Source organism: Leiobunum rupestre, chromosome 11, assembly GCF_980474605.1.
Source record: "Leiobunum rupestre chromosome 11, qqLeiRupe1.1.hap1, whole genome shotgun sequence".
Lineage (NCBI taxonomy): Eukaryota > Metazoa > Arthropoda > Arachnida > Opiliones > Sclerosomatidae > Leiobunum > Leiobunum rupestre.
This window is the reverse complement of record NC_143394.1, coordinates 9,679,224-9,696,155: the sequence shown is the minus strand read 5'-3', so window position 1 is coordinate 9,696,155 and position 16,932 is coordinate 9,679,224. Positions and strand designations below refer to the sequence as shown.

The following is a 16,932-nucleotide window of genomic DNA, read 5'->3' as shown; positions in this document are numbered from 1 at the left end:
GTTTGGTTGGAAATGTACAAATACACAACGGATTTTATGAATTTAATTTTAAACGTTGATTGAAAAATGTAGGTTTGAGAAATGGGTAATTTACAGTTTGAAAATATGTAATTTTACTGGTCAATGTGCAATTGATGTTACTATAACAGTAATATGAAACATATATCAACCGTTACTTATACTGCAAAATCAATGTAAAATAACTTATTTCAACGTTCAATGCATAATCACGTCACAGTAACATGCACAGTCACGTCTCCGTAAAATGCATAGCTTAGTAACTGTAAAATTCACAGTCAACGTGCAATCCACAGCCACGTCACCGTACAACGCACAGTAACCGTACAGTGCACAGTTAAGTAACTGTAAAATCCACAGTTGCCATACAATGCACAGTCACGTCAACGTGCAACGCACAGCTACGTCCCTGTAAAATGCACAGTCACATCACCTTAAAGTGCACAGCTGAATCACCGTACAATACAGAATTACGTGACCGTACAATGCACAGTCACCGTACAACGCACGGTCACGTTACCGTACAACGCACGGTCACGTCACCGTACAACGCACGGTCACGTCACCGTAGAACGCACGGTCACGTCACCGTACAACGCACGGTCACGTCACCGTACAGTGCACAGTCATGTCAGCGTACAATGAACAGTAGCGTCGCCGTACAATGCACAAGCGAGTCACCGTAAAATGTACAGGCCTGTTAGCGTAAAATACACAGTAATGTCATCGTGCAATGAAGGTTTCAACGACTCTTACTTTGACACTCCTTGCACAGTAAAAAAACCTCATTGCTACCGTATTTATTACTGTATTACGACAATAAATGTTAATGATCATTCTGACATTTTTTTACAGTAAAATTACCGGCAACTAGCTGCCAGCAATTTGGTTGTGAAATTTACGGTAATTTCTTAGTGTGTGCCTTTCTTTAAATTTTGAACTCAAGTTCCCAAGAAATAGTATCAGCTAGGCTAATACCCAAGGCACCACCTTAGGCCTAAGTCATCGAGCGACTTTTGAAGCCTTTAATTCAGGTGACCGGGTTATAATGCGTAGGAGGGTGGTGACAAGCCCTGCATGCCACGCGTTCGAGCCAACAGCTCCCTATAAGCGAATTGCAAAGATCGGTCCAACAGATAGATAAAAGATCAATTATCCCGATTAACGCCAAAACATTCAAGTGTCTCAAATAGTAATTAGTTCAATTTTCATCAAGATGTGGCCATGTAACGACTTAAATCCGAGATGACACACACAAAATACCTTATTTAATGTTTTAATTGCAAAGAGGTGCTCGCAATACTGCAAATAGATAGGTATAAAGAATTGGAAACTTCGAGGACACAGAATGTTCAGGGGTCACTTGACAATAGAAATTTAGGTGACCTCTATCCATGTCTTCAAGGACATCTAAAATTTATCTCTAGAACAAATAGAGATACACAGTGGTTTTGCAATTTGAAAAGTGTTCCTCTTCACATTGTAGATAACTTTGATTCTTCCATATTTGACCAATACCAAGTTGAAAGAATTTAGACAAAGACATGAAGGTTGTGATGAAAATAATGTACCAGAGACCAGGTTAAAGGGAAAATAACACGAATTACACTCATGATAGAGTATAAAAAATTCCTAAACATACTGCTCTGGTATGGCGTCTTTAAAATTTGTAAACTCAGATGACCATTAACTCATGGTTCAAGGTCAATCAAAGTTCTTCTCGAGAGTCAATGGATTTATAGAACAGGGTTCCAATTTGAAAAGATTTAATCATGGGGTTTTAGATAGGGTATAAGACCATTTTACTTAAATCTTCAATTTACACGCTTTTTAAATTGGAACCATTTCTCTAAATTCATTGGATCTCGAGATAAACTTCGAATGAACTTTACCCATGAGTCGAATGTCATCCCAGTTTGCAAACTCTAAAGACTTCCAAATAGATAGTGAAGGTCTAGCAAATTTTGATACTATAGCATGAGTACTTTTAGAGTTAATAGCCCTTCAGTCTGGTCTCGCTACCTTTTTGTTTTTGTTTATATTCCCGAGACTGGTTATTGGTCACATTAGGTGGTATTAAAGCTATTTAGACCCCAAATAAGACGGGGAACACCTGAAACCAACTATTTATCACTAATGGTCCTCGAGACAAATTTTAAATGACCTTAAAGATATGGTTCAAGGTCAAGAAAATTTCCATTTTGAAGTGATTACCTGCATGATCTATGTGTCCCGAAAATTTCAAACACCTTGTTTACACAAATGTTTAGTTAGTGGCCCTGTATCGTTTTTTAGTCAACATCCGGTATAATAATTTTTAAATTAATATTATTTAGTACGGAAATTTATATGAGATTAGACGTTAAATTAATATAATTGAATAATTTTTGTCTCAAATGTTAATAATCACCAAAATGTTTTGACGGTTATTATTTTAAACAAAGTTGTAAATATAATAATCGGGTAAGGTGTTCAAATGGAATTTTCCATGGAATGAATCGAAAATCAAATATTAGTTTTCAAGCCACGTCAAATACTAAATCGAATATTTAAAACGTCAAATAGTTTGTTTGAATATATCTGTATTAAAAAATAGACCCATTTGGTTTTACAGACTTAGTTTAAGATTTAATTTATTATTCTAGGATTTTTCAATTCACGCTAAGATTTAATTTTATCTCAATAAGAATCCTAACATCTGACTTAGAAGAACCACACCTAACGTCACTATCAATCGCATAAGTTAAAGTTTAAAAAAAAACCACCTACGGACTAAAATGCAGAGAAATTACGCGCAATTTAGGTAAAATAGTACTTGATAAAAAGGGGGCAAAAAAGCTAAACCCTAACAAATCGGTACGGCGCAGGGAATCTGGCGAAACTGGTCTAACGCTGAAAATTCTGGCTATTTTAAAACCATTTTAATTTGATATTGAATCTAAAATATATTTGAACCGAGTTTCACGTTTTAATTTTATCCTCGAAGACCTATTGGTCTGAGTATTTCGTAAGTTTTATCATTTCTTTAAATTTGTGATGGTTTAGGTTTTTGGTCCCCTTTTTATTACGGACCTTTCTACTGTTCCCCGTAATTAACTATCAATCGCATTCTCATTAGAAAACTTAACAATCAGTTTTAGAAAATATTTTAAATACTTAATATTTTCTACCACCCCTTTTAGAATATTTGACTATTCGATCGGATAAAACGAATATTCGCGAACATTTTCAAGGTCTTTCGATTCGACCAATCTAATATTTTATTTGGATTTCGATCGATAAATTCGATACAATCAAATATCTTGCGCCACCGCCCGGAAAGGGTCTAACGGCGTTATTTTACTTCAAGCGGCACACTCATCCCTTACTATCAAAACAATAGTAAATACTACGGTTTAAATAAAAGCATGCTGCTGTTTTGGAAAATATACAACATTAACAGTATGTTATACAACATCATGCTGTTTTATGCAATCACAGTATGTATCACTCAAAAGTACTTCTACTTACTGTTAATTTAAAAGTTATGGGTACTCAAAACACAATAGTTTGTGGTTTACGATACTTTATTGCAACTTGCAGTTAAATTGACAATGCGTTAGTGTTTTTTGAGAGAAAAAATAGTTGCGGTAATAATAACAGTAACCCTTTAGGAAAATAACAATATAATGGTATTAAAATAAACATTACACTACTCCCTTTGGAACAGCAAATTGCTACAAGATACACCAAACGTTGCCTTAAACGAAACAGTATGTTGCTAAAACAAAACAGCATGTTGCCTTAAACAAAACAGTACGTTGCCTCAAATTGAGCCTCAAACGAAACAGTACGTTGCCTCAAATTGAGCTTCAAGCGAAACAGTACCTTGCAGCCAAAGCTACAGCACGTTACTTCAAACTAAATATAACGTTGCCTCAATAAAATAGACATACGATAAATAAAAGAGCGCGATTTAAAAACTATTTCAAATAAGTCACGAGCTTTATTGGTTAATAAAAAATTACTGTAACTATAACATTTCTCATAAAAACACCTAGCATTTAAAATGTCAGCGCGACATTTATTAAATCTTGGCGCGATATTTCAATATTCGGCACAAGATTAATTAAATAAGCGCACGATATTTATGTATTTAAATTTTTAGGTGCCCCAATAGATTTCCGCAGATTCCAAAAATCACTACTAGGTGGCGCGAAACGTTAATAGGAATAAATAGCGATGGAGATTTATCAAACAGCGAACCTTACTGCGCGGAATGATAGAAAAATCAGCACAAAATAAACAGATAGCTTAGACTAGGCTTCAGTGTTGGTGTGGTTTGAATGAAAAAGCTTTATTTAGTTAACACGATCTTTGTTTTTGATAAGTCCAACTGTACAAAGTTTCCTAAAAAACAATCCCTCACCCAAAACAGTAAAAGAAACAGTAAAAGTACAAAAAACACATTCCACTAAACACGCAGATATTAAAGCAGGGCTTTTACTTGGTGAAGACCAAAATTCACTCTAGCGGATAAAAAAAACATTTTTTCCCTTTTTAAAAATGATCTTCCCTAAAAAAAGCGGTAAAATCCTTTTGTTTTGTTTTATTCAATACGTTAAATTTCTTTATTATGTGTTATTTTCTTTCAGTTCTTTGAATTAATAAAAAGGGCCGCAATTCTATATGCTTAGATAAAACCGTTTAAGGAAATGATAAAACTTCGTTAAATTTGCATATATTTACAAATATTAAATATATTGTTAATATATATGCAAATTTAACGAAGCTTAATCATTTTCTTTAACAATTTTAATTTATTTAATTAATACGTACAATTTTATCATCATGACGCATAATTTCAACTGATTCACTACTAGTTGCGTTTGATTAACCTTTTTTATAAGACTAGTTAGCTTTGGTTCCAATTAATAGTGTACAATCGATTCATTTCTTCGCTTCATACCGTATTTAATATGCATCAACGCTGAAAGTGTTGGATTTTTCAAAGCATTTCTTTTTCAGATTTAATGTTATTCATTGTGCATAAGTAACATTATAGCAATTAGTATGACACTGGCTATTGATTCGATGATAAGTTTCTAATGAAACCTACTTTCATTACTGACACTTTCACCCAGCTTCGAGTTGAACTGGGTAGTAGTGTGTTCCAAGCCTAGCCTACTTTCGACACCAGGAGGCTCTAAATAACTCCGAAAATAGGTAACATTAAAATTTTTGTTAATTGTCATTCTTAGTGTTATTACGCTACTTATGATTGTGCTAAATAACCGTTCCACAACCGCACTGGAAAAATGTAAAGTTAAATAAAAACTTTACCAACTTAATGATTTTTGTAAATTTATTTTCCTGTTTGGTAACACGAAGGCTTGATATAAGATTTATGGGGTATAATAAAATAAATTTTACAAGAGGATTTCGGAGAGACGCAGAAAATTTGCAATGGTTAAATTTAAAACAATCCCCAAAATTTAAAATGTACTAAATATATGGCAAAAATATCAAATAATGATTTGCATTCAACTGTTTTAAGAACGGTAGTTAGCGTTAATTGGGCAATAAACTGTTTTGAAAACAGCAGACAACGTGCAATAAACATTGCCTAATTAGTTACAATAGTAACAATCTACTGTTCTTAAAACAGCAAACAGCTCCAAGAAAAAGTGAGCATTGTAAATAATGAAGCTATCGGTATTTAAAAAAACAGTAATTGACAGTTAACTAAACACCAGCTAACACCATTAGAATAGTATACACCATTGAAACAGTATATGCAACGGTTTATTGAACTGCAGGTGATGTTAAAATCCAGCATAAAGCTGTTATAAAAACAGCAAGATATTAGAAAACAAAACAGAAACCGACAGTTAACCATACAGCAGCAAACACCATAGGAACAGTATATTCAACCGTTTATTATACGGCATTTGATGTTACAAATGTACCAAAAAGCAGTTGTAACAACAGCGATGAATAAAAAAAACAATAATCGACAATTAACCGAACAGCTGCAAACATCATTGGAACAATATATGCAACCGTTTAATATACTGTTGTTGATGTTAAAAATCTACCAAAATGTTGTTGCAAAAACGGCGCAGTGTTTACAAAAAAAAACAGTAATCGACAGTAGAGAAATAGGCCTGGCCATAGATAAGCAAGATTATAGAGCGATTTTATAGATAAGCAAAATTATAGATAAGGTCTCACATTTTTTATAGATAAGCAAAATTATGGAGCGATTTTTTATAGAGCCACCGAATTTATAGATCCAAAATTATGGAGCAATTTTTTAGACCCACCGAATTTATAGATCCAAAATTATGGAGCCCTCTAACTTCACCTCATTTTATGGATACCTCCACTTACCTATCTATATGGATACCTCCACTTACCTATCTTTTTTACCTAAAATGTATTGGAAAAAAATAACGAGACGAATATTATACTAAATCATTTTTTATTACACTTTTCTGTACATGTTTTAATAAAATAGGCTGTAAAATATTATTAATTAGGGAGATTCTCCTTTTAAAATGGAAATTATTTAATAAGGAATAGTTAGTTCGATCTTCTACATCGAGGAAAAAGAAAGTTACGGGAACGAGATCAAATTTTACGCGATGTTGAGCATGAATGATTTTAAAAAGACGTTCCCGCAATAATAGTTTTTTGCAAATTTGCAATCGGGAAATAGTCTCCCGTGATCCAGAAAGGCATCGTCTTCCGCACCCCAATCTCCGATCTCACCACCGCAGAAAAAACACTTCACGTAGTCCGTAAAGTTGGTGTAGAAAAAACCCGCGTTGGTGAGTTCCATATGGCACGGCTTCTCTAGCGGGAAACTAGTGAAAGTCTTCAACCGCTCGTCCGCATACCTCATAAGGCCTAGTTGGGCATCGTAGGTCTCCTGTAGCTTCGCGAACTCGAGCTTGGCGTACTCGCACTCGGGGAACAAGGCGGTGTGGCAATGTAAGGGGTTAGATCCCAGCTCCCAATCCCGCACCAGACCGTCGCACCAGAAGCAGATAGTGATATCCTTATGTCCTACGAAGAAGAAACCCGCCTGAGCCAGTTCGAGAGTGTCCATATATTCCACCGGGAACTTTTTAAAACTAGCGACTCGTTTCGCCAGGGTATTCATTTTTTTAGAGGAAGTTAAAAAATTTAGTCCGACACCTTCGTAAACTAGCGATCGAATGATTCCTACCGAACTAAAATCCCGGGGGAGAAAATCTCTAACTAGGGGGGAGAGAGACCCCGAATGAAGGAATTTCTCAAACCGTGAGAAAGTTAGGGAAAAGAGAGATTCCCACGGCCTCCAAAACCTATTATCCAATTGTGCAAAAATGTTTAGTCTCCAGTCGTTTCCGTTTATCACCCTCTAAAATGTCAACCACCTCTTTTAAAAAACAGTATACTATGGCTTTCTCGGCAGTCGAAGAATAAGGTGGCTGGTTATTTTCTACAATATCCTCGTCAGCTATAAAATGAACTACGTTTCCACATTCTTCCCCTAATAGAAATTTACAATGGGGGAAATATTTCCAATGCTCACCGAAAGGACTATCGCCTTTTTCCCAAGCCATAAGTTCACCCTCACACGCGAAGCATTTAACAGAATCTTTATAATTTAAATAATAAAACCCAGCCCGAGCTAAGGCTCTACCATCTACGATATTAACAGGGAATCCCTTGTTAAACGAGCGAATTCTCTCAAGCTCATGGCGCATAGGATTTAGCTCCGTCTCATCCGTCTGCTCTTTATCGTCTTTCGGCAGTGTTAGGACGGGAACATTCCCCGTATTCTCGTCATTTACGAATTTACATAAGCGATTCTGCTCGATATGTTTCAGCAACGGGACGTCATTAGTCATCCACCCCTTGACGACCCTCTCGCAAGAGAAGCACATGACGTTATCAGTGTGCCCGGTGTAGAAAAAACCAGCTTTCGCTAGCTCCCTCGCGTTTAAAAACTTACATGGAAACCCTCTGAAACTAGCGATTCTATTTTTCTCAAAATGCATCTTTTTTAACGGAAGCCGCGTAAAAATGGTGTCTATCACCTTCGTCCGCGACCGATCGAATGATCCTTAGAACCGAGGCGGGGGTAAATCCCTCTTTCCATCTCTCGCTGAGGGGTGAACGACCCCCCTAAAAAATAGTCTATTATCACGCGGCCCCCCCTCGAATTCCTCAGGAGAAATCTATTATTCCCCGGGCATCTCTAGACCTTGTCCTTCATCTAAGACTTCGACTATTTCGTTTAAAGAATCGTATATCAATCGTGATTCGGGGTAAGTCGAATAATTCAACTGGTTGTCCTTTTCTACGATATCCTCAGCGGCTATTAAATGCTTTACATTTCCACTTCTTGCCCTCGAAATAAGAAATTTACAATGAGGAAAATTTTCCCAATGTTCCTCGAACGGACTATCTTCCTTATTCCAGTTCATAAGTTCCCCAGAACAGGAAAAGCATTTTACGCAATCTTTGAAATTCGTATAAAAAAAACCAGCTTTGGATAAATGCCTGGCTTCCCTTAAAGGATCAATCGGCAAACCTTCCTTATTATTAATATTATTCTTAATATAATTATTATTAAATCCTCTAGTAAAGGAACGAATTCGCGCGATCTCGTATCGCATCGGCTTTGACCCTTCAAGCTCCATCGACACGGCTGGGACATCCCCCGAAAAATCATTTCTTATGATCGGACAAAAGTTACACTCTTTTTCGTGTCTTAGTAACGGGACGTCGTCGGCCGTCCAGTCCTTGACGACACGCTGACAGGAGAAACACATTACGCTGTCGTAGAAAAAACCCGCTTTCGCTAGCTCCCTCACGTTTAAAAACTTACAGGGAAAACTCTTGAAACTAGCGATTCTGTTTTTCTCAAAATTCATCTTAAGAAAAAAAGCGTCTACCTCTTACTTCTCCGACTTCGGGAATGACCCAGGGAATGATCCGGTACTAGACGTTTAAAAAAACCTGGAGTCTCTCTCTTTCCCCCACCCTTCCTTACGAGTTTAGACGTGTATGTTGAAAAATAAAACAAATTCGAACGAAACATTTATTAACGCAAAGGAAGATATTACAAAAAATGATAACACTGAATATAAGAAAAATGATACGAAATGAAAATACGCGCGCGAATTGAGAAAATTACGTAATGGTTTTTTAAAAACATGAGTTCGAAAAATAATTAATTGTTTTTTTATAAAGAAAAGTTTTAAAAGAATCCTTCGTCTTCCTCGAAGAGCGGCGAGGGAGCCGTCTGGTGATGGGTCTCCAACCACTTGGCAAAGCGGCAGGCCTTCTCCCGCGCACAGAGAAGCGTCGGGCTCCCTCGTCGATGAAACCGACACCGAAAGTTCTGGCCGATGCTGATGTCCTTGGCCTTGGGGCAACCGATTTCCCCGAGTTCGATCACCTCTTGGGGGATGAGTTTCCTGAGGACGTGGCATTTCTCCTCTCCCTTGCAGTAAACGAATTCGGAGTCCTCGGTTAAGGCCTTGAGCCGATGTTGTAGCTCGATGTAAGGGGTATCGCCGTGGTTCCAGAGGTAACCGTTGATATGGGTAAAGACCCATTGATTTTGCCGGGCTACGTGGTGAGAAAGACCGCTACCGTGGTACGGAGGTTTAACGAATAAACTTTTAACTAGGGGAAACTCACCGACGAACGCGACGGCAACTTCTTTAACGACCGGTTCGTATTTCGCGCCGAGTAAGAATTCAAAATCGACAACTACCAGCGGTCTTTCCATGATGTTTCTGTTGGCTGATACCCCCTCTGACTCAAGGTAAGTTAAATCCGCTTCTTAAATAGGGTCTCCACGCGATTGTCATTACTCCATTGGTTCCTCGTGAACCTATCAGCGAAGGAGGTCAAACTCCGCCCCCTATAGCGATGTTCCAGATAGAGCACGCAGTATTGTCCGCAAACTTTGCTTCCCACGGCCTGTAGACGACGTCTATTGTAGAGTATTTTCGAGGAATTTTTTCTCAGGAACTTTTTTATCGTGGGGAGGGTCACCGGACGACCCGCTGAGTCAAAGTACCCGGCCCTCCTGAAAGCGTCTAGGTAAATAGCTACCCAATGAGTCCCGGGCCCGTCGTGAGGATCGAGGTTAACGACCAGGGAGGCGGGGAAGGAAGGGATATATTCGGGGAGTCTATCGGCAGCAAAGGCACCTTGATAACCGGGTAAATGCCCGAGGATCTCGTTTATTTCTAATGTGTTCATTTTAATAATCAATCACCACGTTGCGGTCTTTGTCTATTTGCATTAAACTATGGAATTCCCCGTAAATAACGACCGAAACCGATTCCGTGAGCGGGGTTTCGAATCCCAACTCGATACGTAACTGTCCCCGCCTTACGGGGTTCCAATGAGAGTTGTCACTTGCGGAAAGATCAGGCGTGATATCAAAGGCATATAGAGTATAACCCCTCGGATATTCTGAGTGCGATATACTATTCCCATCATCTTTAAAATGTATATTCGTCCCCGTAAACAAGGTGTAATATTCACGGGCAAATTGATTCTGGGAAAACTTGGGCTGGAGAGGTTTGCTATGAACCGCGTCCGAATCAACGTAGAGAGATAAGAAATTTAACCCGAATGGTTGAAAGTTATAAGGATTTTTATGAAAATCGCCCGCGCAAGCCGTATGCGAGACTAGGCCGATTATAACGCGTTGAGGGAGCGGTCCCAGCCACACATTGTCGAGACTCATATTTGAAACGCCGGTGAGCAGTACGTGGCTTTTCACTTCGGTTCGGGTAAAGGGGTACGTCGCTGTGGCGCCTAAGAGAGCGTTTTCGTGAGCCAGAATGATTTGAGGACTTATCTTGCATTTCCGTATTTCCAAAGTAGCGTCCGTTATAGCGATCTTAAAATTTCCCACGTTTAACGAGGGGTCTCCCATAAGGACAAAGGCCATTTTACTCCTAGAAAGTCGAACTTTAATTTCCACCCCGCTTAGAAGGTATTTCGGAATGTTGAAAAGGTCGGCGTATATTGCCCCTACTAAGGAAATTTCCTTTGAATCCTTAATAGTTGCTTGACGAATCTTGCTCCCCGAGTTGGTAATTATATCGTCAAACTTTCCGGCAGCGTCTTTGGCGTAGAGACACGAAGTCAGGTGAGAAGTTTTAGCCTCGCCGGAATAGTTCAAGAGCGATTCTAAATAGGCTCGGTATGAATATCGAATTGCCGAGGGCGTGATTAAATTGTCGTTCAAGTAAATTTCAATTTGATCGAAGAGGCTATGCATTAGGTTATTACAAGTTGATAATTTAACGTCGGGGTCTAAATTAGCCCCATTCTCCCGCGTTACTTTACATTTAACGTGAAGGAGACATTTTGGTTCTTTTTAGTTGAGGGAAAAAATGTCACGAACGTGTTTCGTGGACTTCCGACGAGCTACTGTCCCGATTCTACGTTTAACGGTCCTTTTTCTAGTTTTCCTCCTGCTCGTTGTTTTCTTCTTCTTGCTTCTCGTTTTAGTTCTCCTACGCTTTTTCCGCCCCGAACCGCTTTGTCCGGTTATCCCTTCTAGAGCTTCACCGAAACGTTTCCTCGCCGAAGATTTTATATTCTCACCCGCAACGGCGTCATTGAGAATTTTACTACCGACCCCCAACGCTTGTTTTCCTATATACTTCGCCCCTCTAACTAAAAGAGGGGAGGCCCAGCGGAAGAGCCCCGAGAACAGACTTCCGAGACCATGTCCTTTCTGATAAGCCGCTCCTTGATAGAAATTAGACCCCCCGGTTTGGGCTTGGTTAAGATAATAATTTTTATACGGACAGGACCCCCGCGCGTCGAGGACATCCGGCTTAGGCATCTTGTTTCCGTAGATGTAGTTTAACCGTTAGAGACCCGAAGGCAAATGGCGCCGGTTTCCCCTGGGGGTTCATTATATGTACTTGGATCGTGTCGAAATAGCGTTTGGAGACTCGCACGTAATGAGGCACGTCATATATTTTCCCGACGTTATCCCCAAACGAGCCTTCTACGGGGACAATCCTAACGAGAGGAACGAGAGTGTCACCCACCATTTGATCTTCGACGATATTAGTGTAAACGTAAAGTTGAGGGGGGATTTGAAAGCCTATAAGGGCCGGTCTAACGCCCCGGTAACCCCTTTCCAAAGATTGAATCCCGGGATCGAAGCCCAATGTCATGGCTAGACCAAAATGAAATTGCACTAGTACGTTATGACGAAAGGGACTTATTCGAACTCGGCGAGTGATCTCGTTATATTGAAGAGACGTCTTCATATCTTTAATAATTTCGTTTATTATCTTAATTAAATGTTCGATAGAAGAATAGTATCCTATGGGTACCCTATAAACGTGGGAGGTCCCTCTGGGTCTTCTAGGCTGAGCCGCGCATTCGGCGATCTGAGCTTCACCCGTTAGAGTTTCACCGTTTTTGGCGACATCGAAAATCTGCTCCGTTTTTTTCCCTTTCGGATTTTTTTCCCCGGCGTGGTAATTTTAAGTGTTATTCCCAAATTAGGTTGATCGGCTTGAGGCGGCTCTAGGTTTTTTTCGATGCTAGTCTTCGGTTCATTTTGCTTGACTTCGATTGGAGACGGGTTACATTCGACAGGAGGGATTTCGTCGACAACCATGAAAACGATAGTGTTTTGTCCCTCGAGGACGTTGAAGAACGCGCTAGTGTAATTTATCTCAGCTAGTCCGCACTCCCAAGACCCCCCCAATTCGACAGGTTTCGGTAACGCTGAGGTATAGGAGGCCATCGTATTGTCGGCGTAAACACGCATGCTAGCGTTTGAAGGTAATGTCAGATACATCTTTTTTCTTGACCCACGAGTTGTATTCGACCTGATTTTTGCGTTTCCGAGACTTGAGAATTTTATCGATCTTGTATAGTCGAGGTTTAGCGACTAATTGCAGTTCTTCCTGATAGTAACGTCCCTTTATTGCCTCCCCCGTTAAATCTTCGATCGTGTAAAGGGGCGGGTCTAAATTTACGAGGCGGGTGATTTTAAAGACTTCCTTTGACCAAGTACCGGGGTAGGCTTTATCAAATACCCCCCTGTATTTGCTGATACGACAAAAGTCACCGACTTTAAGTTTAGGTTGACGCCGGCTTTTCACCGGGATTTCCTTGTAAATTGTTTTAAATACTTTCAGGATATTATCCGGTTTCACGTCTAGGGGTGACATTTTTATCGTGGAATGTTTCGTGGTATTGTAGCTATGAATTAAATCAGGGAGGACGTCCAAGTATCGATAGGTGTTATTAGCGGTGAAATATTTATACATTTTAGCCTTTAGCGTACGATTTAGTCGCTCGACCATACACGCTTTGATTGTATCGTTTTCGCTAGTAAAGAATTTAACTTTTTTACTTTTAAGGAAATCCTGATATTTTTTCCCCGTGAACTCCCCCCCTTTATCGGTTTGAACTTTAAGAGGCGTGAGATCCTCGAATATTTTCTCGGTCGCGGCGATTACGTCTTCGGCTTTCTTACTTTTTATAGGGACTGCCCACGCGCGTCGCGAGAATGTATCGATACATACTAGTAGGTAATTAAAGCCGGAATTGTGTTCGGAAATGTCTCTCATGTCCGCTAAGTCCATTTGAAACTGGTCGCCAATATTAGTTACAAAAACCTTGCTCCTTTTAAATTTCCGATAGGCGGTCTTATGTAACGTGTACGATTCTTGCTTCGTTAACCATTTTTCTACCGTTTCCCGGGGAATACCTCTGTCTTTCACGGCCTGATAAAGTTTTTCCAATCCGTCGAAACTCGCGGGATGTTTTGGATCGTAATAAATTTTTTTCAAGACTGCCTCGGGGTTAGAAACTCTTCCCATATTGGTTGTTCCGTTTTCCTTTTTTTCGCGCCTCTATTGATAACCCCTTTCGATAAGTCCCGGGGTTTAAATTGGAGCGGAGTCCGAACGACTGATGCTTTTCTAGGTTTCGCCGAAAATGTAATTTTTTTCTTCTTCACTCGCGGGATGGTTTTCTTCAATGATACCGTAGGCGTGAACAAGGCGTCGAACTCGTTCCAACCGGTGGGGGGAGGCGTTCGTTTTCTATTTATAGCCCCAACGGCGTAACTTACGAGCGTAGCGATATCTGACCCAGGCACGCGCGTTTGATCTATAAACAACTCGCCTTCACTCGACCACGAAACTTTATCGCTTAAGCTAATCAATCGGTTAATTAAGTCCTTCGCACTCGCCCTAAACTGAATCGGTACGAGATTTAAGAAGGCCGTGTCTTGCCCGGTTTCTTTTCTATTTTTTGGCTTCGTCGCTATATCCTTAATGTTTTGATAACGGTGGAACATCTGCTCGAATAATTTAACTTTATCCCTAATGTCAAGATTGGAATTGAGTACGTCGGTCATGCTATTATTTAATTCATCCACGGAGGACCCTAACGGATGTGGAAACGAAAATTGAGGGGTATCTCGAGAGGGGATGAGAACATTTTTATTATTATTATTATTATTATTTTTTCCTAACGAGTCGAGGGGGACTAAGGCTAACTTTTGAGCGTACATTTTTTTATTTCCTTAAGAACGACCTAAAATCCCACTGAGGGCTGAAATAACGGTGGGGATGAGAATACTTAGAATCCCGTGACCTTTTTGAACTAAAATTAATTTCTTCTTACGCCAGGCTACTTTTTTAGAGGCTACCTGTCTAATGAATTTCTTTTGTTTAGCTAGTTTTCGTTTCTGACAAGGGTTTAACTTTAAATTCCCTTTCAAAGTATTATCGCAGCATTCAGCAATAGCATCAATTAAGGGTTTTTTAGCGTGATGGAGAATAGCGCGTCGTTGTTTAAAATTTGATCTACCTAGGGCCGAGAGAAAATCTTTGTGTCAGGCAACCAGGGCCGGCATTTTCGAACTGGTTAGGGACTTCTTCCTCTCCGCTGACTTTATACTCCCTACTTTTTTTTCTTAGGGATATAGACCATTTCGGTTTCGTCGGGGAAAATATCCGTTCTTAAACGGAAGTCATCGGGGCACTCCTGCCTATTGTCGATAAGAATATAGCCGTGAGGGCGTTTGGTCGCGTCGAGATAGGCCTCGATAGCGAACCGGTAATTGGCGCCTCTAAGTTGACGGAATAATATAGCGGGTTGAAGTTGGTCACGAGGGTTCTTGAACAAAACAATGTAATTCGCGTTCAGCGAACAATCGCGCGCATCCTTTGTTTTTGGGAAAATGTTCTGGGTTATAAATACGAAGCTTATATTACGGTGGTGATCGCCTTTCGTGAAGAAAGCCCCGATTTGACCATTGTTCTCGTTCATTAAATCGTCAGCGATGAGGAGAATGTGTTCGCCTTCTTCACCAGGGTAATCATCGAGATTGGGGACTCCTTCTCGGAACACTACAGCGTCTTTTAAAGTGTCATAAAGTGTTTGCCACTCACTATAATGCCAAAATATTTTTGTCGGCGGAGGGGAGATCATTTCATCTTTATTTTTTATAATTCGCGCCATCAAAACGGACTTCCCGCTACCGCTCGGCCCGCTCAGAAGAGCGGAGAAAGGACCATACAGCGGTAACATGCTTTTATTAAATGAGGTCTCTAAGTTAAACTACATCGATATTTAAGAAACAAACCGTTCGGGTAAAAATAAAAATATGAGTTTAGCGGTGTTCTTTACTTAATACTGATGCTGCCATTTTAAGTGGGACTTATCGTCTAATATGGGTTACATTATAGGTTAATAGTTTTAAAGCCATAACGACTTATCTTTCGAATATGTTGGATAAAAAAACAGTTAATACCGAAACTTCGCGTATAAGGGTAATTAATCAAAAATTCCTTTTACAGACATTCTATAAGCGGGTTATACCCGAATATTAGGATATGTTTTTTCATTCTGAACTAGTCATTTTTTTAAATAATATTCTTTATATCCGAACGGTAATGTTTCGAAATTATCGATAACGCGTAATTTATTGACAACTGGTCGATATTTTTTAACTTGCTTTACAGTTACCACTGTATGATCATTTAACCGACAAATATGGTGGGGGATTTCGATTTCTTTCTCGAGAGTGGGGGCGTCTACGTCGATTCCGAGCATCCCTTTCAACGAGTCCATAGAGATAGAACTTCTAGTGGAATAGTTCTGTCTGAGACCTTTAGCCTTAACGACCTCCTTAATTTCACCGGTATCGCGGTTGAGTACGCGGAAGGCGTAATTTTTCGGGCCGCCCGAGCAAAATTCAGTAATATGACAATTTGGACCAAATTCTGATAATTGGTCCGTCATATCCCCAAGAAATGTTCCTTCCTGCACTAGCTTATTGCCATCACGTGATCTATATATTAAACTATCCGTATCGTGGTATAATATACTATTCCCTAGAGCCTCTAGGTGACTATAGAGCCTCATTCGGGCAAAAGCGGTGGTATAACAGGCTAAAACTACGTTTACATGAGCCAAAGCCGGATCGATTTCCTTGAGATGTTCCCATTTGACAAGCAACGTCTTATCGTTTATCGCCAAGACACTTTTCCTTTCGATATTCGGGTCGTTAAATAGTTTAAAGAATTGTTCGCGGTCCTTAATGATCTCAGTTTTTACGAGGTTATTCCGTTGTCCCCACTTACCGTAAAAACTATTTAACATTAACTTCGCGACGGCACGTTTACCGGGGTTTAACGCGATCTTAGCGGGATCGAGTTTAACGCCTTCGTGGTCCTCGAAATCCGAGACGTATTTGTTTTTTTCGTCGGGGGTAGTGATCACCGCTGGAAACCCCGAAGCCTCGGCCTTCATTTTGTACATGGTCTTGATGTAGTCCGAAAACAAGCCCCCCTCCTGGGTCTCCTTGTTATACTGCGTTGTTTGATAATGCCAAGCTTCGTACATTTCAATCACTTTGTA

At 39.8% G+C, this 16,932-nt stretch overlaps 4 protein-coding genes across 4 annotated transcripts; all 4 read right to left on the bottom strand.

Moving 5' to 3' along the window:
- Positions 1–5,802: 5,802 nt before the first annotated feature.
- Positions 5,803–7,165, bottom strand: LOC149921285 (putative inhibitor of apoptosis). Its single transcript, XM_090162149.1, has 2 exons — positions 6,706–7,165; positions 5,803–5,840 (listed from the first exon to the last, which is right to left on the bottom strand). The coding sequence occupies exons 1-2, from the start codon at positions 7,163–7,165 to the stop codon at positions 5,803–5,805; spliced, it is 498 nt and encodes a 165-aa protein (XP_090018275.1).
- Positions 7,166–7,352: 187 nt separating this feature from the next.
- LOC149921284 (baculoviral IAP repeat-containing protein 7-B-like) lies at positions 7,353–7,934 on the bottom strand. The gene has a single exon (XM_090162148.1). It carries the CDS (start codon positions 7,932–7,934, stop codon positions 7,353–7,355), a length of 582 nt encoding a protein of 193 aa, XP_090018274.1.
- Positions 7,935–8,231: 297 nt separating this feature from the next.
- On the bottom strand, positions 8,232–8,825 carry LOC149921283 (baculoviral IAP repeat-containing protein 7-B-like). Its single transcript, XM_090162147.1, has one exon. The coding sequence runs from the start codon at positions 8,823–8,825 to the stop codon at positions 8,232–8,234; it is 594 nt and encodes a 197-aa protein (XP_090018273.1).
- A 1,445-nt stretch (positions 8,826–10,270) lies between these two features.
- On the bottom strand, positions 10,271–11,302 carry LOC149921282 (uncharacterized protein F54H12.2-like). The gene has a single exon (XM_090162146.1). It carries the CDS (start codon positions 11,300–11,302, stop codon positions 10,271–10,273), a length of 1,032 nt encoding a protein of 343 aa, XP_090018272.1.
- Between the last annotated feature and the right edge of the window lie 5,630 nt (positions 11,303–16,932).

Bases quoted from the DNA above. Each gene is read 5' to 3' on its own strand.
- LOC149921283 (XM_090162147.1), bottom strand. From the start codon at position 8,825: ATGTGTTTCTCCTGTCAGCGTGTCGTCAAGGACTGGACGGCCGACGAC.
- LOC149921285 (XM_090162149.1), bottom strand. From the start codon at position 7,165: ATGAATACCCTGGCGAAACGAGTCGCTAGTTTTAAAAAGTTCCCGGTG. The intron at 5,841-6,705 runs GCAAATTTGCAA...TTTTTATAACAG, and splicing joins CGGGAGACTATTTCCCGATT to CTTTATGCTGGATTTTAACA.
- LOC149921282 (XM_090162146.1), bottom strand. From the start codon at position 11,302: ATGCATAGCCTCTTCGATCAAATTGAAATTTACTTGAACGACAATTTA.
- LOC149921284 (XM_090162148.1), bottom strand. From the start codon at position 7,934: ATGTGCTTCTCTTGCGAGAGGGTCGTCAAGGGGTGGATGACTAATGAC.